The sequence below is a fragment of the Orcinus orca genome, chromosome 2, assembly GCF_937001465.1.
Source record: "Orcinus orca chromosome 2, mOrcOrc1.1, whole genome shotgun sequence".
NCBI lineage: Eukaryota > Metazoa > Chordata > Mammalia > Artiodactyla > Delphinidae > Orcinus > Orcinus orca.
Genome location: NC_064560.1, coordinates 175784894 through 175806993, shown reverse-complemented (window position 1 = coordinate 175806993; position 22100 = coordinate 175784894). Strand labels below are relative to the sequence as shown.

At 43.5% G+C, this 22100-nt stretch overlaps 1 protein-coding gene across 2 annotated transcripts in view; it reads left to right on the top strand.

Moving 5' to 3' along the window:
- The first annotated feature begins 679 nt into the window (after positions 1 to 679).
- ANGEL1 (angel homolog 1) overlaps positions 680 to 22100 on the top strand; it is a 23902-nt gene continuing 2481 nt past the window's right edge. Inside the window, exons 1-9 of one of the 2 annotated variants that reach the window (XM_004262270.4) lie at positions 680 to 825; positions 3643 to 4218; positions 5135 to 5361; positions 5819 to 5888; positions 6489 to 6922; positions 9228 to 9354; positions 9663 to 9773; positions 20820 to 20889; positions 21415 to 21578. In XM_004262270.4, coding sequence (XP_004262318.1) covers positions 762 to 825; positions 3643 to 4218; positions 5135 to 5361; positions 5819 to 5888; positions 6489 to 6922; positions 9228 to 9354; positions 9663 to 9773; positions 20820 to 20889; positions 21415 to 21578 — 1843 coding nt within the window. In that variant the 5' untranslated portion in view covers positions 680 to 761. The remainder of the gene's footprint in view (positions 826 to 3642; positions 4219 to 5134; positions 5362 to 5818; positions 5889 to 6488; positions 6923 to 9227; positions 9355 to 9662; positions 9774 to 20819; positions 20890 to 21414; positions 21579 to 22100) is intronic. The other variant, XM_033410426.2, reaches the window with a different exon arrangement.

Sequence of the window (22100 nt, the reverse complement as noted above, 5' to 3'; positions counted from 1 at the left end):
AGAAGAGATACCTCAAGGAAAACCAACCAACCAACCAGACGTGGTCCCGTTGCCCTTGTGGAGGGTTCACCCCCTCCCCTTTTTGGCCCCCTTATCAGTGGGACACCCCTTTTTTCCAGATTAGGGGGAAAAGGGCCCATTTGGAACAGGATGAGGAGATAAAATCTTATGTGCTGAAGCAAGGTGTGGACTCAATGTTTGACCTAAATCTGAGCTGGGGAAGAGAGTTAGGAAAAGGAGAAAAATGGGAAAGAGCTGGCTCTCTCCAGTCTGGGCTAAGCCGGTCAAGATCATAGAAGTCAGAGCTGGGTGAGGCCTTAGACAAGGTCCAGCTCCTCATTTTACAGATGAGGGAACTGAGGGGCGGAGAGGTTACGTGGTGGACCCAAGGTGGAGCCGTAGTGAGGCGGCAGAAGCGGGAATAAAACTGTGGACTTTAAATAATACTATGGTGCCTCCAGGAGGGGTTTAATTTCAAATCCCGGCGCTTCTGCCGCAGCTGAGAGCCAGGCCCGGCCCGCTATGCTCCGTTGCCTTGGGAACTGGTTTCCCCGCCCAGCGGGCGCCCGCCTGGCCCTGAGCTCCTAATAAAGTTGTTGTTGAAGCGCAGTGGTACCATGTGAGCCGTCCCGGGGGCGGAGCCGGGGGTGGGGCGAGCCGGGGGCGGGGGCGGGGCCGAACGGAGGGCGACCTGGCGGGCGGCGGCGAGGAAGGGAGGCGGGCACTGGAACGGGCGCGGGAGCGGGCGCAGGCGGCCGGCCATGATCGCGTCGTGCCTGTGTTACCTGCTGCTGCCGGCCGCGCGCCTTTTCCGCGCCCTTTCAGGTACCGGCCCTGTGTCCTGACGGGCGGGTGCCAGGCCCGGGCGTGCCTCGGCGGCGCCCCGCGGGGCCTGGGACGGCGTGCGTCGCGGACGGCCTCACGACCACTTTCCCCCGGCAGTGCCAAGGTGTGGGGAGGCGGCCCTCGGCCCCGCCGTGCCTGTCCTGGACTAAACGAGGCCCGGGCCTGGCCGGCGAGCGTCGTGGGCGGGCTCCTCCTCACCCCTGTGACCTGGAGGTGTCGGGCCACAGTTAACGTGAGGCGGCTTGGGGAGGGGCCAGAGCTGCCCTTCTCTGGCCCCGGGGTTGCGGAAAGGTTCCGGTCCCGCTGAGTCACTGCCCTGGGGGTCGGGGAGGGTTGGCCGCTCGGGGCCTAGGCTAATGTCCGAATTCTCTGTGGACAGGGGCCAGTCGGCCCTGGGGGCGGATCTGTGGACTGAAGACCTAGACGTACCTGTTTTTCCCCTGGGTCAACTCCACACTCACCTTTCCCAGCCGCCTCTCAGCGGAGTCTGGTTGAAAAAACGGATGCCCAGAATCCAGAGACACATTGAAACTTCGGCTTTGAAGCAATGTCCCGTGCGTTTAGAGATGTGGTGGGGTGGAGGCAGTGCCCAGCGGGTACTTAGAGAAGAGTTATTGTTTAACTTTGCCATGATCTACCTGCGCTCCCCACTCCTGGTCTTTGACGTTCCCGAGGCTCTTATGAGACCATCAGTTCCTCTGGGAGATCCCGCAGAACCCCCAGACTTTTCTCTGGCATTTTAGGGGGCAGGACAGACCAAGAAGGACTTTTAGAAATAAGATGTCCAACTGTGTGCATTCTGTGCTTTTCCTTTCTGGAACTTTACACAATATGTGTGTGTGTGTTTGTGTGTGTAATTTCTGTTCCTATATATTTCATATAAAACATTTAATGTATGTATGTGTATGTTTGTATCTGCCACTAGAATGCGGGCTCCAGGAGGGCAGGGCCATGTCTGTTTTGCTCACTGTATCTAGTGCTAGCATACTGCCCAGAATGCAGGCACTCAGTTTGGGAATGTCTTGTGTGTACATACTTCTCAGAAATGAGGAACTCCACAGAAGTCATTGTTTTCAGAGAACTAATGCATATTCTTCTAACCATGTTGCTGTCATTTCTGGAGCTCTGCCAGTGTCCATAATGGCAGCCGTAGTGACATATAGTAGTCCAGAGGTTTCTAGACCAGTAGTCAGAGTTTTAGGTATGTCAGAGGAAGGGCCGCCTCCCCCCACCCACTTGCACACACCTATTAAAGTAGTCCCATTTGTATTTGTGCATTTGGTTTCTACAGATTTTCTTTTAATAAAAGAATTCTGCTGCTGAAAAACAAACCACCACCACCAACCAAAACCTGCTGAGTTTGAAAACTAATAACCTCACACATATAAATCAAAGAACTTCTGCCATGCGATACACATAGAGGATGTTTCAAAGGGCAGGGAATTAATAAGTTCCTGAGACTAAGGCCAGCACCCCAGCCCATGGGTTTAGAGCAGGGTTTCCCAATCTCAGTACTGTTGACGCCTGGGCCTGGGTAGTTCGTTGTGGAGGTGTCTCTTGCACTGTAGGATATTCAGCAGTATCTTCATCCTATAACCACTAGATGCCAGTGTAGCATCCCCACAGTTGTGACGACCACTGTCTCCAGACAATGCAGAAATGTTCCCTGAGGGCAAAATCACCCCTGGTTGAAAAACCATGGGTTTGAGGGACGGAAATCCACATAGACCCTAAATAAGATAGTGTCTTTCAACGTTTGAACCATTTTGAAGTTTTTCTTGCCTTTTAAAAAAAAGAGCTGATAAAATAAATCTCTGGTGATTGAGGGTCATCATCATACATGTCACTTGTCCTACGCTAAAAATAAGTGACTTAGTGTGTGTTGGTGGGCGGAGGTTTTGTTTGCACCAAAATACTGTGCTTGGATTTTGGGGGCTCCAGTTTTATAGTTTTTCCCACCTGCTTTTTGCCTGTTGGCTGTCACGGTGGCTGCCGTAGCAGAGAGGTGGCAGCTGTCTCTTGCTGTCAGTTGTTGGCACCTTCCGATTTACAGCCGCTAGAGTACTATGGAATGGGAAAGATGATAATGAAGTCTGTGAAGATTTATGAGTAGAATAAATAGATTTGAGAAGAGGACCCAGGGCCTTTGCTAAGAGAGAGATTGTACAGATTTTGAGACACCCTTTTTGTCTACTTTAGGCCTTTTTCTTTTAGAATGCATTCATAGATTAGTGGATTTATAGAACTAGAAAAGCTCTTGGGGATTATCTAGTTCAAACTTCCCTTGTCCTCATTTTACAGTCAAGAGTGAGTCCATCTCACTAGGGCCATTGTCCAAGGTCACATAGCTTTGTTAATTTCAGTGCTAGGCCATAACCCACAGTTCTGACTCATGGTCAAGTGCTGGTTCCAGTGTAATGCGGCTCTTAGAACCAGAGAGTTGATGTTAATAGGAATCTTAACCTCCAGATAAAAGGAGTGCGGTTGTATGTGACCATCTCTGTCCTAGATTATGTGGGATAGCCATTCTTTCATTCACACACTGAATATTTATCAGATCCCTACCATATGAATTAGTTAATACTTGTAGAGCATTTAGAACAGTGCCTGGCACATAGTAGGCACTTTGCTCTGATGATGATGATGTTCCAGGCACTAAAATGGGCAGGCTCAGTGATGGCACAGTGATGAGCAAGGTGGACATGATTCTTGCTTGTATGAGACTTACTAGAAGTTGGGAGAAGAGCATGGGTTGGGTGATGCTGTCATAACATGGTATCTTGGCTTTCTTCTTAGATGCTTTCTTCACATGTCGAAAAAATGCCTTCCTGGCGAAGAGCTCGTCCCCCCAGGTAGACGGTGACTTTGCCATGGCCCCTCGGGGCCCCGACCAGGAGGAGTGTGAGGGCCTGCTGCAGCAGTGGCAAGAAGAAGGGTCAAGCCAGGCACTCTCAACTGTGAGCGAGGGTCTGCTTGTAGATAAGGGAGTAGCCGAGAGCAGCCTGGCACACCTGATGGATAATCCTGGAGAACAGGATGCTGCTTCAGAAGACAAGTGGTCCAGCAGGCAGCTGAGTGACCTGTGGGCAGCAGAGAACCTGGAGGAGTCTTTCCCTGAGGTGCTAGGAGAGGAGCCACTGCCAGAGGTCGAGGGCCCAATGTGGGCAGAAGTCCCGGTGCAGACTGGCCCCCAGTATGCAGACTGTGCTGTCCTCCCAGTGGGTGCCCTGGCTGCAGAGCAGTGGGAAGAGGACCCCGCAGTTGTGGCCTGGAGCATAGCACCGGAGCCTGTGCCCCAGGAAGAGGCTCCCATCTGGTCCTTTGAGGGCCTGGGGCAGTTGCAGCCTCCCCCAGTGGAAATCCCATATCATGGTGAGTCTGACAACCGGCTGGGTGAGCCGGGGCAGCAGGTTGTCTCGGATGTGCACACAGTCACTGCTAAAGTTCTCTTGTGTGGAGCTCTGCTGCTGCATTCTGTTTTTCTGAGCCTCCTGCAGTGGCAGATCCAGAGGGGCCTTAGAGAGCATTTCATCCAGCCCCGTGGCCTTTCAGATGAAGTGATCACGGCACAGAGAGGTAGCAGGACATGCCTAAAGTCACATAGCTAGGTAGTGGCAGAACTGAAAGCAGACCATAGCTCTGATTCTCTACATTATTGGTTCTCTGGAGGTGACCTGGGGTAGCGGTGGAGAGCGCTCAGGGCTCCACTCTCTGCCTCGACCAGGATGACTCCATTTTTATCTGTGTTATATGTCAGGCTTCCATTAGACTTTGGAGAACGAGTGCTGTGGCTCACATAGGTTTGAACTCCACTCTGCAGCTCCCTGCTCGAGGGCACATGGGAGACACATTATGGTTTCTGGCTCTGTAGGCATTTTCAGGTTTAGAGGTCAGAAAACACCCAAGGCTGAGATTACTCTAGAAATGTCTTTAATCTCAGATGACTATTAAGCACATTCATCTGAGTGATTCCCCAGAGACCCATGGATTTATCAGAAGTGAGAAATTGTTGGCCATATTTAGTGAACTTGTACTAGGTGCCAGGTACTATGCTAGGTACTAGGGATACAGTGATGAACAGGCCAAGATTATTTTAGGCTTTGTGGAGTTTATTGTCTCGTCTGAGAATGTCCTTAGAGTGTTGTTCAAATCACCACAGAAAGGGATGAATGACAGGGAAAATGAAAAAAGGAACTCGTCGCAGTATCATGGAGTCAGGAGTGGAGATGGTGGGCCCTGTGAATAACATGGACTTACCATGGACCTCTTCTTCCCGACGCCTTTGCAGAAATCTTGTGGCGAGAATGGGAGGATTTCTCCACTCAGCCAGATGCTCAGGGCCTGGTGGCGGGGGATGGCCCTCAGTTCCAGTTCACTCTGATGTCCTATAACATCCTGGCTCAGGACCTGATGCAGCAGAGCTCAGAGCTCTATCTGCATTGCCATCCAGACATCCTCAGTTGGAACTACCGCTTTGCGAACCTCATGCAGGAATTCCAACACTGGGACCCCGATGTGAGTGAAGATGGGGAGATGTGCCATCCTGCATTTGCCCTGGACCCTGGCTGTCCCAATGCTCTTAGAAAATGAATTGAACCCCACAGCTGTTCATATGATTGGCCTCCTGCCTAGGACTGGTGCTTGCCTGCCTGGTGTAATGAGTTTGGGGCAGATGCTAAGAAGACTGTCCGTGGGTGCACACTTTCTAGCACCTTTGTGCAGGCAGGGAGACGCGAGGGATTCAAGGAGCAGGAAGATCCAGCGCATGTATCTGATCTCAGCTTAACTCTGGGCCTGTTGTTGCTGGTAGTGGCTATCAGGGAAGAGTCAGCACCAGGGGAAGTTTCAGTGTGACCCAGCCTGAGACCCACAGCAGCTTCCCATGTGGGTTCAGTGCCTGCTCCTGGGGTGGGGGTCGTACTCCAGGGCCCTCCATTACTCTGGAGTGATTGGATTCCTTGTCATTTCCCAGATCTTGTGTCTCCAGGAAGTCCAGGAAGACCATTACTGGCAGCAGCTGGAGCCCTCTCTGAGAATGATGGGTAATGCCGCTCCCTGGCACGTTTGCCAGTCTTTCTTCCTGCAGCCCTGTCTGCTCTCTCCTGAATGCACTGTATCTTTCTTTCATCTCAGTAAACCCTCAGTCTCATCTGTGAGCTAGCTTCTTTGTGTGGGTGAGGAGAGTCCTGAAGTTTTAAAGCAATTCTGACATATTTCCATTTAATCCTTGAAGTAACCAACCCTGTGAGGCTGAATATCATTATCCCCATTTTACAGTGCGGAAACTGAGGTTCAGAAAATTTGTGTGACTAGCTCAAGGTCACAAAGCTATAAATATGAAACTCATAGGTTGTGGAGCCTGGACTCCAGCTTGTCTGACCCTAGAGTCCATGCTTTTCCTGTCAGGTTATTGCTTCATACCCTTCTGTCCCTTCTTCCCCTTCTAGCCACTCAGTCATGTGGTTACAACTGTAAGGGAGCCTCTGCAGAACCAAGGAATTGGCAAGGGCAAGGACTCCCCTTATTGAACTGCAGGAGCAGTGCATTAGGCACCCATGCCTGGGCTACTGCCACTGGGTAGAGGGACCCTAACCCATCTTCAAGGACTCTGACCCATCTCCTTGGTGGGGTGTTCCTTGCAGGCTTTACCTGTTTCTACAAGAGGAGGACCGGGTGTAAGACAGATGGCTGTGCTGTCTGCTACAAGCCCACGCGATTCCGTCTGCTCTGCGCCAGCCCTGTGGAGTACTTTCGGCCTGGCTTGGAGCTCCTCAATCGGGACAATGTGGGCTTAGTGTTGCTGCTGCAGCCACTAGTCCCAGAAGGCCTGGGGCAAGTCTCAGTGGCCCCCTTATGTGTGGCAAATACTCACGTCCTGTACAACCCACGTCGGGGCGATGTCAAGCTAGCCCAGATGGCCATTTTCTTGGCTGAAGTGGACAAGGTGGCCAGGTTGTCAGATGGCAGCCACTGCCCCATCATCTTGTGTGGGGACCTGAATTCTGTCCCTGATTCACCTCTTTACAACTTCATCAGGGATGGAGAACTCCAGTACCATGGGATGCCGGCCTGGAAGGTGAAATGGGAGAGGCCGCTGTGGGGTTGGCTTAGGGAGAGATTTTGGTGTTGGCATCTGGTGTTGCTTCTGTGGCAGGGACCTCAGTTACACCTGTTCTGGCTTCCTCTGGCTTTTTCTTGTTCTATTGATATCTGGTACCCAAGCCTGGAAGTTAGGAGCTCGTGAGTGCCTTTGGTATATTGGAATCCTTTCAGTTTTTATCATTATGTTTAATTTACAAGTACATAAGTATATATGTAAGTGCATGTAAGTACACAAGTGCATCCCTTTAAGGATTCAGACATTTTAAAATAAGACCAAAGCCCCTTTTATTACCTACATTTCCCACGTCTCCACTTAGAGTCAAGTAATAACTGTTCAATGTTTGGTGGTGTTCCTCCAGGTCATTTTCTATGCATTTGCAGTAGTATCTAAGCTGTTGTGATGATGTAATTATAATCTACATTTATTAAGCACTTACTGTGTGCCAGGTGCTATTTTAAGCACTTTACATGTGTTAACTCATTAATTTTCACAATTTCTATCATTCCTTCCATTTTATAAATGAAAAAGCTAAGGTGTAGAGAAGTTAGGCAATTTGCTTACTCTAGTTTTTGCAGGTAGTGAGTGGTGGAGCCAGGATTTGTAACCAGGTAGTCTGGCCCCAGAGCTCTTGCCCTCCAATACTATGCTGTGATTGCTTCTAACAGCTGGTATATAATGTACTGTGTGTGTTTATAAATGGGATATATTATGTATATTTCATTTTGTAGCTTGTTTTTTTTCACTCAACAATGTACATATGTGTCTGTCTCATTCCTTTTAACTGCTGAATGTTTATAACCTAGGTATCTTATAGTTTTATTGTAGTTTATTTAGCCCTACTGAGGAGCATTCAGCTTGTGCTGATTTCTTTACATGTCACTTAATCTCCTTGTTCCTCTCTTTTGCCCCTGCTGATCCAATTTGTTGCTTAACTTTTGGCAAGGCACAGGAGAGAAAAGACATAAAATGACTGAATTATTGTTGAGCACTTTGGGCTTTTATTTTAATGAGGTTACTCAAGTGCCAGCGATGTCCTGGTTGCTACATGCGCAGAGAAAGGCATTATCCTGCCAGGAAGCTGCTGTTATCAAGGGGCTCAGGGAATGGGAAGAAGAATTTACTAAGTGCCTACCACGTGACAGCTGCCGTTAAGCATAGTGATTAAGAGCACCATCTTGAAGCCAGATAGTCCTGCGTTCAGATGCCTGCTCTGCCACCTTGGGCAAGTTACTTCACTTCCGTAAGCCCCATTTGCCTCGTCATACACTGGGGATATAATGGGACCTACTTCAGAGGGTTTTCTTTGGTGGATTACATAAAATAATGCACACAGTGTTTTCCAGTTTCTGCTTCAAAGGAAGCAGTCAGTAACTGGTAGTAGTTATGGTTACCAGGATTCTTAATTGTATGTGGTATTATTATCCCATTCAATAGTAGAGCATGTTGAACCCAAGAGAGTTAACTAACTTGCCCAAAGTCACACAGTTAGTAAATGGCCATTAAATTGAAGGTGTGTTTTACTTCTGATGGCATTCTGAAAATGTGTGTCCTCGAGGGGCAGAGAGATTGTGTCTGTCACTGCTCTCTCCCCAGCACTTAGCTAGTGTTTTGCACATACTTGGCATTCAAATATTTGTTGTTGTTAAATGAAATAAAGGGGGTTTTGCTACACACGTTGGAGATACGCAGATGACTGATGTTGCCGAATGTTTCCCCTACTACGTTCTGTCCGTTCCCAGGCTGCTCATTGGCTTTGACCGAGGATGGTGACGTAGATACGGTAAAGTGCTTTGGTGAATTTCCCATTTGGTTTGACCCCGTGGTTTCCCACTAATAGGCTTAAGATGCTAGACTTTGATCCAGAAGATCCAAAGATCAGGATAAACCTTTTCCCACTGCAAATTAAAGCCCCTGAAAGTTGACATTCCCTGGGCAGAGTAGTGTAGATTTTTCTGAGCTGAAATTTAGGGGACCGTATGTTCATATAGTTCTGTTCTCTTTGACTCACATATCTCACTCTCTTAACCCCTTATTCCTGTCTCATAGATATTTCAGTGTTTCTAGTAAAAAAAATAAAATAATGGTTTTAAATAGCTTCTTATTTTTAACTTTCCCCTGAGACTTATGTGTTTTGCTTGTGTTACGTACCTAGTATGTGACTGTGTGTGTGTGTGTGTGTGTGTGTGTGTGTGTGTATGTTTGTCTGCATGTCCCAAAACATGGGCTATTTCCTTTTTCCATCTCAGATTCCTTATTCCCATCTGCTCTTTCCTTGTAGGTATCTGGACAGGAAGACTTCTCCCATCAGCTTTATCAGAGGAAGCTGCAGGCCCCACTATGGCCCGGCTCCCTGGGCATCACTGATTGCTGTCAGTATGTCACCTCCTGTCACCCCAAGAGATCAGGTGAGCACATGCCACATTCTTGGTTGGTTGTCCCTCCATGCCCATTTTGGGAGAAAGCTGGCACCTCAGTGACAAGAGAAAGTGTAATTCCCTCAATTCTCTTAGCACGTTCCTTTGTTTTTTTCATTGTCCTCCTCATGGTCACCCAGTGAAATGGACAACTTTAAATCATAGCCATTGGAAAATCTCCTTGTCTTCAGAGCCAGACTTCCTCTGTGTCCCTACTTGTAAGCTTCTTGGTATTAAGGAAGTCTCAGCATGTGGCTCCTCTTCCTGTCTTTCACTGTATGGCTTTTCCTGGTTTACAGAGAAACGTAAGTATAGCCGAGACTTCCTGCTACGTTTCCGCTTCTGCAGCATCGCCTGTCAGCGACCTGTAGGACTGGTTCTTATGGAAGGAGTGACAGATACTAAGCCAGGTAATGGGAACTAAGCTTGTTCCCTAACTTGTTCCAACTAAGCTTGGTCCTCTTTCCTCTGCACCTCTGATATTTGTCAGTTATGTGGTTTCTTAGTCTTTTCTAGGTATAATTCTTAGAGATCAGCTTCTGGTAATAAGTATGCTTAGGAGGAAGGTCAGTGGAGTTCACCAGCCATGTGCAATGTGTTCAGAACATGGACCAGGAATCAAGAGACCTGGGTTCTAACTAGCTCTGAGACCTTGAGTAAGCCACAAGCTTTTTAGTATTAAGTTTCTAATAACTAGCATGTATACAGCATGTTTAAGAGAGAAAATACACTTGATGGCTTTGAAAATCATAAGGTGACAGTACTCCTGGGTGTGATAACAAGTTACTCCTACTGAGAACTTCCAGATTGTAAGTAGCAGAGTATGCTTGATGTTCTCCCCTTCTTGTCTCTGAAAACACTCCAAAGCAACAAGGAGAATGAAAAAGAGAAATGCAAACTCCATCTTTGAGAAAGCTAGGAGACCTGAAGATATTTGAAATCATGAACCACAGCACAGGTGGAATGGTTGCAAGAAGCACTGGAGGTCATGCAGGGGTGCTGGAGCAGGTATGGAGAGACTGGTCTGTGGGGCCATATGGATCTCCAAAAGAACCAGCAGTGTGCCTTTCTCCAAGGTGAGGAGTGTACCCCGAGGCACGAAGTCAAAATCCCTTGTTTCATCAACAAGAATAAGATGCACAGGTTGTGAAAGGATATTGTCTGAACCTCTTTTGGTCCAAAGAGGCAGTAGAGGAAAGACTGATCAAGGAATCAAGCCAAATTTGCACGAAGCAGTCTGTTTAAGTGGTGGGGGGAGGTGTAACACTTAAACTGCATATTTCTTTTGGCTAGGGGAAGTAAAGATGAACAGGACTCACACACAACCCTGCGTCATAAGGAAAGATGCCTGTTACTTGGAATGCGTACCCAGGTCTTCGCTTGTATAAGCTTTGTACCAATAGCTTGTACATAAAAACCTCAACTAATTCCAAGCTGGGCTGCCCAAAAGGAGCCAGCGTGAGATCTGTACTAAAATACTATAAGAAAAAGAGGTGGAAGAGCAGGAAAAGTAAAAGGCAGATAAAGAATACTTCGAAGATAAAAATTGTTGCCATGGAGCATATAAACATTATGATTATTTTCCCATGAATAAAAAAAATTAAGCAATTGTCTTTATAACATAAGAGTGCAAAAATAAAATAATTGCTTTTATAAAATAAGTTCAAGCACATGGCAAGACATCAGTAGATGAAATGTAAACTGCAGAGCTCAGGAAAAAAGTGGAATAAAAAATTTAAGAATCACATAATGAATACAAAATTAGAAGCAGTCCAAGAGAGAATAGGCACTGCTGAAAACAAGGCAAGAGGCAGAGGCCAGGAAGGATAAAAAGCACTAGAAAGAAAATAACAGTAGTGGAAGTTAAAGAGATTCAACATACACATAGTTCGAGTTCACAAAGAAGAAATCCAGTATAATAGCACAAAGGGAATATTTAAAGGTATGGTTCAGGGAAGATTTTCCCAAAATCAAGAGATCTGACTCCACATTGAGAAGGATATACCATGTCTCAGTAAAAAATGACATAGGAGAGTCAACAGTAAGACATCTTAGTGAAGTTAACAGAAGTCAAAGATAAAAGAATCGTTTGGGCAGAACTAAAAAAATTGGGCTATTTTTAAAGGTAAAAATAATCAGGTAGGCTTCAGATTTCTTAACATTAACGTTCGACTCTGGAACACAGGAGAGCAAGGTTTCAAAGAAAGACGGTATGGTCAAAAATTTTACACTCAACCCAAAGCCTTTCATGAAGAAACTGCTAGACAACCAAGAAACTTAAGACAACCAAGCAATGACTGAAAAAACTATAGTAAAAGGACTGGTGGTAAGCAATGAATTCATTTTTTTCTTGAAGGATTTTAACTTGAATTGGCATTTTGCAAAGAGCAGTGAACATTTCAATGGCTTGGTTTTTTGTTGTTGTTTTTTTTTAATTGCAAAGCTAGTGTATTATTACAACTGTGGTGATAGCAATAATAATAGTGGTGGCCACCATGCATAGAGCGACTGGCGTGTGCTAGGAACTGGGATAAGTGCTTGGATCACTTGGGCTCAGGCAGGGAAGCAGTAGCTCAATGTTTTAAGAATACAAAATCCTGGGCTTCCCTGGTGGCACAGTGGTTGAGAGTCCGCCTGCTGATGCAGGGGACATGGGTTCGTGCCCTGGTCTGGGAAGATCTCACATGCTGCGGAGCGGCTGGGCCCGTGAGCCATGGCCGCTGAGCCTGCGCGTCCCGCAACAGGAGAGGCCACAACAGTGACAGGCCCACGTACCGCCAAAAAAAAAAAAAGAATACAAAATCCTAAAGTTAAACAGTAGTAGGATCCCACATAGGTAATTCCATGTTAAGAATAGGTTATTTAAAAAAAATCAGTACTGTACTTGAAACATAAAATAAGCATTTCAATTTAATAACAAAATAAGAACCTTTAAAATACACTGACAATCACTTTGTAAGTAGAATCATTATATGGGGGAAAATATCCAGTTCACTAACAGTACCCAATAATAGCAGTATTTTCAAAATTGAGATTAAATTTGGGTAAACACACCCATCCTCCACATACTGTGAACGTACCCTTCCGTTTGTTTAGTATCCCCACCCAGGGCCGAATAGGGTCCTGATGAATCTCTTTTAAGGACTCCAAATCTAAAAACCTACCACCAGTTTTAGACCATGAGTAGAAAGACTTCAGGTGCAGTACAAGGAGATCATAGTGTGTGATCTTTTTTTCTAGAGGATTTGTTTAGATGTGCTAACAAATAATATTTCCAGTCCAATACCAGAGTCATCCAACTCAACTGTAGACATTCAAACTTGCCAAGTTGACTGTGACACTGACTTTAATGGGAAGCATCTGAATTGCCAAAGTAGCTACAGTGCTGGGGAGTGATGGTCTAACTTTCCAACAAGTTGACGTTGCATTGTGCTGGAGTGTTCTACATCACACAAGTTGTATAATAAAAAAAAATTGTGATTCTCACTCTCCCCAACTCCCTTTGTGAAGGAATAATTCATAAGATGGGAATCTAAATTTTAAGTCCCCCTCTTGTAAATATTTTTAATTATTAGTGGTTTATTCTTTCCAGTATGGTTCTTAAAGACACTGAAAGGGGTTACTCTGTTTTCTTTTTCATGAGCACTTGCACATTTCCATTTATCTCCAGAGCTTCAGGTCTTTTAACATGTAAAAATAAACCATGTGCCCAATTAAGTGCATTCTAGGAAAAAACAGTTGCTAATAAATGACTTCCGTAAACTATTATTAACAAACTGACCAGATGGCCACAGAGGAAAGGCTGTCTGATCAGTTTTTGAACCAGGAAAGTTCTGAATCCAGCCCCTCCACTGGCCCATCCCTGCACAACTTATTATCCTCTTCCCAAGTGCACTTGCAGAAGAACTTACTTGCTTGGCTGCTGCCAGTGCTGAATGGTCCAGGAAGATGTTGCAGCTCAGGTAGAGGCAGTTGTGGCCCATGTGCTCATGTGGCCTGGTGGGACAGGCAGAGGCCTTGAGTCCCATGTAACTGCTGGAGCAGTGCCGTTTGTACATAGTGCTGCATGGGTAGAACCTGGTGTTGAGAGAAGCAGTTTTCTTTCTTTCTTTTTTGTTTTTCTTTTCATGTACTAAAAAAAGACTTGATTTTTTTTATCCTCACACTAATATGAAAATTTGCCAAGTGTAAATGTCTAGTTTGGAAATCAGTCCATTGTCTTGCAGGTTCCAGCATTGCTAATGAGAAGTCTGCTGCCATTTTGATTCTTGATCCTTTCTTTGTATATCACGTATGTTGCCTCTCTGAGACTTTCTGGTTCTTATCTCTAATCCCTTGATTTCTGAAATCTCATGATGGTTTACCCTACTCAGGGTGTTGGTTTCATTCATTATTTTGTATACTCCACGGCCCTTTCAAATGGAAACTAATTTATTTCGAATCACATAATTTTGCTGGTAATATTTCTTCAATAATTTCCTATCTTCTGCTTTCTCTTTTTGGAATTACTGTTAATTGGATATTAGAATCTACCATCTGTGAGATGCTCTCAGCTTGTTCATTCCTTCTAGTGATTTTAAATTTCTGCCATTTTATATATATATATATTTATTTTTGGCTGTGTTGGGTCTTCATTTCTGTGCGAGGGCTTTCTCTAGTTGTGGCGAGTGGGGGCCACTCTTCATCGCGGTGCGCGGGCCTCTCACTGTTGCGGCCTCTCGTTGCAGAGCACAAGCTCCAGACGCGCAGGCTCAGTAGTGTGGCTCAGGGGCCTAGTTGCTCCATGGCATGTGGGACCTTCCCAGACCAGGGCTCGAACCCGTGTCCCCTGCATTGGCAGGCAGATTCTCAACCACTGTGCCACCAGGGAAGCCCTGCCATTATATTTTTAATTTCCAAATCTCCTTTTAAAAGTTCCTTCTTTTTTTATACCATTGTTTTTTTTTTTTTTTTTTTTTAATGAATGCAATATTGCCTTTCTACTACTGAGGATGATAATTTTTAATATTCCATCTGTTCCTTCCAAGGTTCTTTTTTTTTTTTTCCCAAAGTTCTTTTAATTAAGAGTTAGTTTCTTCCTACCCCACTGTTTGTTCCCAAAGATTCCATCAGGTGTCCATTCACATTTAGGAATGAGACATGAAAACGTAATGGCTCTGTGTAAGGGATGGTTCTAATTGACTGGTGAGTTCATTGTGCCAGTTTTGATTTTCACCTCCCACCTCTTTTCTGGAGTAATGGTACCTCTGATTCCTGACCTCTTACATGATTCAGAAGCCTAAATTAGCTTGCCTCTTGCTGAAGAGAAAACCATTTTCAATATCCTGCTGGTCACTGTGATTTTTCTGATTCAAAATGAAGATATTAGTGTTAGGAACATTTATGTTCCAAATAACATCACATCAGTCATCACAAAGTGAAACTGCAGTATTTAACAGGAATAATAGTCAGAAAATAACTAATGGTTGAAGATTTTAATTCATCTTTCTCAGTTCACAATAGTTAAAGTAGATAAAAAATAACTGAGAATATAGAAGACTTAAATAACATGTTGTATGGTAAATCTGATGGATAATATCAAACTCTGAGCACTGAAAGCAGAGCAAAGACATCTTTTAAAATATCCACAGGAAATTCCTGAGAATTGGCCATATATTAGACTACCACAAAAAAAATCAGTAAATTTCAAACAGTAGAAATAGTATAGCCAACTTTCTGTGATCACACATGCATTAAAAATAGAAGTTAAAAGAATGCTATCATCTGGACATTTAAAAAATTTCAAACAACTTTTGGGTCAAAGATGAAATTTAAACAAACTGCAGAGTGTGTAGAAAATAACAATAATGAAAATACCATATATTTGTGGTATATAGCTAAAATAGCGTTCAGTGAAAAATTCATAGAATTATATAGAATATCTTGAATCAGAGAATTATATTGGTAAGAAAAAATTAAAGTAAGTAAATTAAGTATCCCCCAAGTTAGAAAAGAGGACAAGCTGAAAGAAAGCAGAAGATGAAAATGAAAATAATTTAGAGAACAGAAAAACAGTAGGACTAATAAGCTCTAAAAATCGGTTTTTTGGGTGAAAAACAGCTGTCAGATTAGCTAACCTATTTAAGGGGGCAGGGGAGGAGCAAGTAAAAGTATTCAGATGCAGAAGAATTTAGAGGATTATAAGGGGGTTCTTTTCTCAACTGAGTGCAAAAGAAATTGGAAACTTAGATGGCCTATGTTAATTTTAGAAAATGTAATTTACTAAAACTGATTGTGAAAGAGAGACATAACATAAATAGATTACCACAGGGTGAAAAAATAGTGAAAGTTCTCAGAGATACAGTCCCACAAAAACACCATGTTCATGTTGATAGGAGAACATCATCAAACCTTTAAAGAACTTGTAATTCCATTACTGTTTAAATTGTTAAAGAGCACAGCAGAAGGGGGCCAAGTTATTTTTACAAAAGAAGTATTTGACACCAACACCTGACAACAGTTACACAGGAAAAGAAAACTACAGACCTTAATATTCTCCACTTATGAATATTGATGCAAAAAATGTACATAGAAGATCAGGAAACAGAATCTAACATCACATTTCAAGAGCAATATACTATGCCCAAATAGAGTATATCAGAAATATGAAGGTAGTTCAGTATTGGGAAATCTATTAATGTATTTATCATGCTAATAAATATATGAAATCTATTAAAAAATAGAAATGCATGTCATCCTGTAGATGTCAGAGACGTTTGTTAAAATTCAACATCTATTCCGGATTCTTTTAAAAAGAACCTTCTTAAGGAAAAAATAGATAATTCCTTATACCCTTAAAATACATTTATCTTGGTCAGTCAGCGCTTTGGTGCACCATGGAGGAAGGGGCGTGGAGCCGCCAGATGCCTGAAAAAGAAAAAAAAACAAAAGCATTCATCTCAATCCAAAAATGAGCATCTTGCTTAAAGAAGACAGTCTAGTAGCATTCCTGTCAAAGTGGGGAACAAGATAGGGATGACTACTGTCATTCAACTGTGAGAGACACCAGCCACAGAATTAGAAATAGAACATAGAAATATAGACAAGAAAATAGAAGTAAACAATGGAAAGGAGAGGGTAAACTATTACTTGCTGTTAATATGGTTATATAACTGGTTATCCAAGAGAATCACCTAACAACTATTATTAGCATTAATTCTGGAAAGTATCTGGGCAGAATATTAATATACAGAAATCAATAGTATTCATATAATAAAATAATGATATATTTGTTATAAGATGTAATTTTAAGAAGACCCTATTTATAATAGCAACAAAAAGAAAACAATTTAACAGGGAAAATGTAGGAATATTTCATTTCATATAAATTAACAAATTTATTGGCATGAAGTTGTCCGTAACATTCTCTTACCTTTTTTTAAAAATAACTTTATTGAGGTGGAATTCACATACCATAAAATTCACCCATTTAAAGTGTGCAAATCAGTGGCTTTTAATATATTCAGAGTTGTGGAACCATCATCACAATATAATTTTACAACATTTTCATCACCCCCAAAAGGAATCCCATATTCATTAGCAGTTATTTTCCCTTTACCCCTCCCCTTGTAAAAAATCAACAGTGGACCTATGGGTTTCTGGACTCTCAGTTCTACTCCATTCATCTATATGCCTAGCCTTATGCCGGTACCACTCTGCCTTGATTATTTTAGCTTTGTATAAGTTTGAAATAGAGAAGTGTAAATCTTGTAACTTCATTGTTGTTTTTCAAGATTATTTTGGCTATTCTGGGTCTCATATACATTTCTATGTGGATTTTAGGATCACCACGTCAATTTGTGCAAAAAAGTTAGTTGGGATTTTGGTAGGGATTTACAGATCTGTAGATCAGTTTGGGAAGTGTTGCCATTTTAACAGTATTATCTTACTTACGATCAGTGAACATGGAAGTTTTCCCATTTATTTAGATCTTTAATTTCTTTCCATGTTTTATAGCTTTCAGTGTGTCTTATACTTCTTTTGTAAAATTTATTTGTAACTACTTAAAATTCCTTTTGTTACTTTTATAAATGGAAATATTTTCTGAATTTCATTTTTGGATTGTTCATTGCTAGTGTATAGAGATGCAATTTTTGTATATCAGTCTTGTATCTTGCAATCTTTCAAACTCAATTTTTTTTAAATGAATAAATTTATTTATTTTTGGCTGCGTTGGGTCTCCATTGCTGCACGTGGGCTTTCTCTAGTTGCGATGAGCAGGGATTACTCTTCGTTGTGGTGCACAGGCTTCTCATTGCGGCGGCTTCTCTTGTGTGGAGCAGGGGCTCTAGGCGCATGGGCTTCAGTAGTTGTGGCTCATGGGCTCAGTACTTGTGGCACGTGGGCTCAGTAGTTGTGGCACGTGGGCTCCGTAGTTGCAGCTCTCGGGCTGTAGAGCGCAGGCTCAGTAGTTGTGGCACATGGGCTTAGTTGCTTCGCAGCATGTGGGATCTTCCCCGACCAGGGCTCGAACCCGTGTCCCCTGCATTGGCAGGCAGATTCTTAACCACTGCACCACCAGGGAAGTCCCTCAAACTCATTTATTAGTTCTAATAGTTTTTTAGTGCATTTCTTAGGATTTTCTATATATAAGATCATGTCACCTTGCAAATAGAAATAGTATTACTTTTTTCCATTCCAATTTGGATGCATTTTATTTCTTCCATAATTGTCCTGGCTAGAACTCTCATTACAGTGTTGAGTGGTGACAGCGAATATTCTTGTCTTATTCCTGATCTTAGGGGTAAAGTTTTCAGTCTTTCAGCATTGAGTATGATGTTAGCCATGAGGTTTTTTTGTTTGCTTTTTATTTGTTTGTGTTTTGTGGATTCCCTTCACCAGATTGAGGAAGTTCTCTTTTATTCCTAGTTTTTTAAGTGTTGTGGGTTTGTTTTTTGGTCATAAAGGAGTGGATTTTGTCAGATATTTTTTCTGTGACTATTCAGATAATCACGTGGTTTTTGTTCTTCAGTATTCTGTTAATATGATGTATTATATTAATTGATTTTCAGATGTTAAACCAACCTTACATTTTTAGGATAAATCGTATTTGGTCATAGTATATAGTCATTTTTCTATTTTGCTGGATTTAGTTTGCCAGTATATTGTTCTGAGACTCGTTTTCCAACATGGGAGAGGAGGAGTTTCCCCCAACGCCAACAAATAATTCAACTCAATTCTGACACTGTCTCCCCAGCGATAGCATCAGATTCCACAGCTTAAGGGCTCAGTTCTACAAAACCCACCCCTCCAACACTTCAGGTGCCTGTCAAAAGACCAGGTTGTTCCCTGTGCTTCTTCTGACCGACTGGCTATAAATCAGAGGTTCCCACTATCCCCTCCTTCCTTGGGTTAGATTAATTTGCTAGAGTGGTTCACAGAACTTAGAGAAACATTTCACTTGCTAGATCATCGGTTTATTATAAAAGGATATAACTCAGGAACAGCTGTACAGAAGAGATGCATAGGGCAAGGTATGTAGGAAGGGATGTGGAGCTTCCATGCCCTCTCTGGGTGCACCATTCTCCCTCGAATCTCCATAAGTTCACCAACCTGGAAGCTTTCCAAACCCTGTCCTTTTTGGGTTTTATGAAGGCTTCATTACATGGGCATGATTTATTAAATCCTTAGTCATTGGTGATTGATTCCACCTCCAACCTCTCTCCGCTCCCTAGAGGTCATAGGGTGGGACTGAAAGTTCCTCTGATCACATGGTTGGTTCCATTGGCAACCAGCCCCCAACCTTAGGTATTTTCCAAAATTGCCTCATGAACATAACAAAAGGCACCTTGCTCACTCTCAACACTCAGGAAATTCTAAGGGTTTGGGGAGCTTTGAACCAGCAACTGTGGACTAAGACTGTATATGAAGACTGACTATATATGAGAAATATATATTTGGTCATCTGAATGACCAAATATACATTTCTTATAAATCACAGAACTGTAATTGTTGAGGCATTTTGCATCTACATTCATAGGCGATATTAGTCTATAGTTTTCATTCTTTGTGATGTTTTTGTCTAGTTTTGATATCAGAATAATACCTCATAGCATGAGTTGGGAAGTGTTCCCTCTTTTATATTTTGGAAGTATTTGTGAAGGATTCATATTACTTTTTTAATGCTTAGCAGAATTCACTAGTAAAGCTATCTGAGCCTGGGCTTTTTGTGAGAATTTTTAAATTGCTAATTCAGTCTCTTTAATTGTTATAGAACTATTCAGATTTTCTTCTTTTTCTTGAGTCAGTTTGTGTAGTTTTTGTCTTTTTAGGAATTTGTCCATTTTACCTAAGTCATCTAATTTGTTGGTATACAATTGTTTATTGTATCCCTATAATTTTTTTATTTCTTAAGGTTGGTTGTGATGGCCCCCTCTTTCACTCCTGGTTTTAGTAATTTGAGTTTTCTCTTTTTTTCTTGGTCAGTCTAGCTAAGGGTTTGTCAATTTTGTTGATCCTTGTTATCCTTTTCTTAGTTTGGATTGTTATACCAAAACACTACAGCCTGAGTAGTTTATAAACAACAGAAATTTATTTCTCACAGTTCTGGAGGCTGGAAGTTCAAGGTCAGGGTGCCAGCATGGTGCATTTTCAGTGAGGACCCTCCTCTGGGTTGCTGATTGCCAGCTTACTGTTGCATCCATACATGGCAGAAAGGACAGCTCTCTGGGATCCCTTTTATAAGGGCATTAATCCTGTTCATGAGGGCTTCACCCTCAAGGCCAAATTACCTCCTAAAGGCCTCACCTCCTAATGCCATCACACTGGGGGTTAAGATTTCAACATATTTTGGGGAGAGACAAACATTTAGTTCATAATACCTATTAATGTCAGTAAGATCTGTAATAATATTCCCTCTTTCTCTCCTGATATTGGTAATGTGTGTCTTTTTTCTTTGTGTATGTGTGTGTACATGTATAGGTGTGTATAAGTATGGATACGTGTGTGTGCTTACATATGTATACGCATACATACACAGATACATATATGCACACAATGGATGGTGGGTGATAGAAAATCTCTGGAGGAATACACCAGGAATTTGTTAACATTGGTTGCCTCCGGAGAGAGGAATTGAGTGGCAAGGTCCCAGAGTGGGAGGGAGCCTTTTCACTGATATTTTTCTCTACATTTTGATTTTTGTACCATGTGACTGTGTTACCTAAAGAATGAATTTAAATTTTTTAAGAAGTTGCTGAGCCAGGGAAGAGATGTCTGTGTTAGAGACCTCTGTCTGTCTGCTTCCTGAGGTTCTTGACTTTGGTCCATTGTTTTCTTCCTCTCCTCACCTTTTCTCTTTCCCTTTTCCCTTCTGGAACAATCCAGTCAAGGATCTGAGTGGGATTTCAGGGTGCAAGGTTCTAACCCTGCTTCACTGTCTGTGATTGATAAAACCCTTTGTCTCCGGTCTTCTACAGAGCGACCTGCTGGCTGGGCCGAGCCTGTCATTGAGGAAGACATATCTGAGCCTAAGCCTGACTTCCCCAGGTAATCTTCTTCCAGTTCCCTTCTGCTTGCATTCCAGCCCCATCGAGGTGTATTAGAGAGATTCCTGTTGGCTTTCCTGGGGCTGATTTGGGCGAACACATTTTGCTGAGCTCTCTCTTCCCCTTGTGTGTGCTAAGTTTATGGAGGAACATACTGGTGTGCAGAGGCCAGAGGTGACCCGCCTAGGTTCTTGCAGATGAAAAGCCCCTGCCCTTTTCCTTTGGGAGTAAGGCCTCACAGAAGAGCTTGCTGACCCATGGACAAGGGTACATTAGGTATACTTCACCAGGTAGCAAGAGGAGAGTGGGGGGTGAGAAATGTCAGCAGGACTGTATATAAATGTGTCTGTTTCTAGGCTAATTTTAGCTAAGACTCTCAGCCTCTTAATTAGCATGGGAAGGCATTTGCTGAGGTTGAGTTATTTGGGATCATCCCTTAAAAAACTTGATAAAACCCACAGAGAAGTGACCTTGGGAAAAGTTCAGTAATGTTTGTTGACTGACATCTTCCCCTCCATCCCCGAAGGACTGTAGGCACCATCCAGCACTGCCTCCACCTGACCTCGGTATATACTCATTTCCTGCCCCAGCATGGCCGCCCAGAGGTCACCACAATGCCCTTGGGTCTTGGAATGACAGTAGATTACATCTTCTTCTCAGCTGAGTCCTGCAAGAATGGGAACAGAACTGGTAAGCTTGGTGGATCCTGGATTCCTAGAAGCCACCCCCAAGAGTCCCTGGGAACTGATGGTAGGTCAGGCATTTGATCACATGGCTTGGGCTGCTGGGACCTGACCAGCAAAGGAGCAGATCTCATACCTACCTGACACTGGTCATCCTCATCATACTTCCCTTAGGCCATTTGCCCGCCTTCTCTTTTATCCTTGTAGCATTAGAGAGATGTGGGCAGAACAAGCCATCCCTCCGTTTTTTGTTTTTTGTTTTTTGTTTTTTGCGGTACGCGGGCCTCTCACTGTTGTGGCCTCTCCCGTTGCGGAGCGCAGGCTCAGCGGCCATGGCTCATGGGCCTAGCCGCTCCGCGGCATGTGGGATCTTCCCGGACCGGGGCACGAACCCATGTCCCCTGCATCGGCAGGCGGACTCTCAACCACTGCGCCACCAGGGAAGCCCCGTCCCTCCGTTTTAAAGATGAAAATAGAGCACCAGGAAGTGCTCTATTGGATTTGTTCAGTGGCAGCTGGTTAGTAAGGG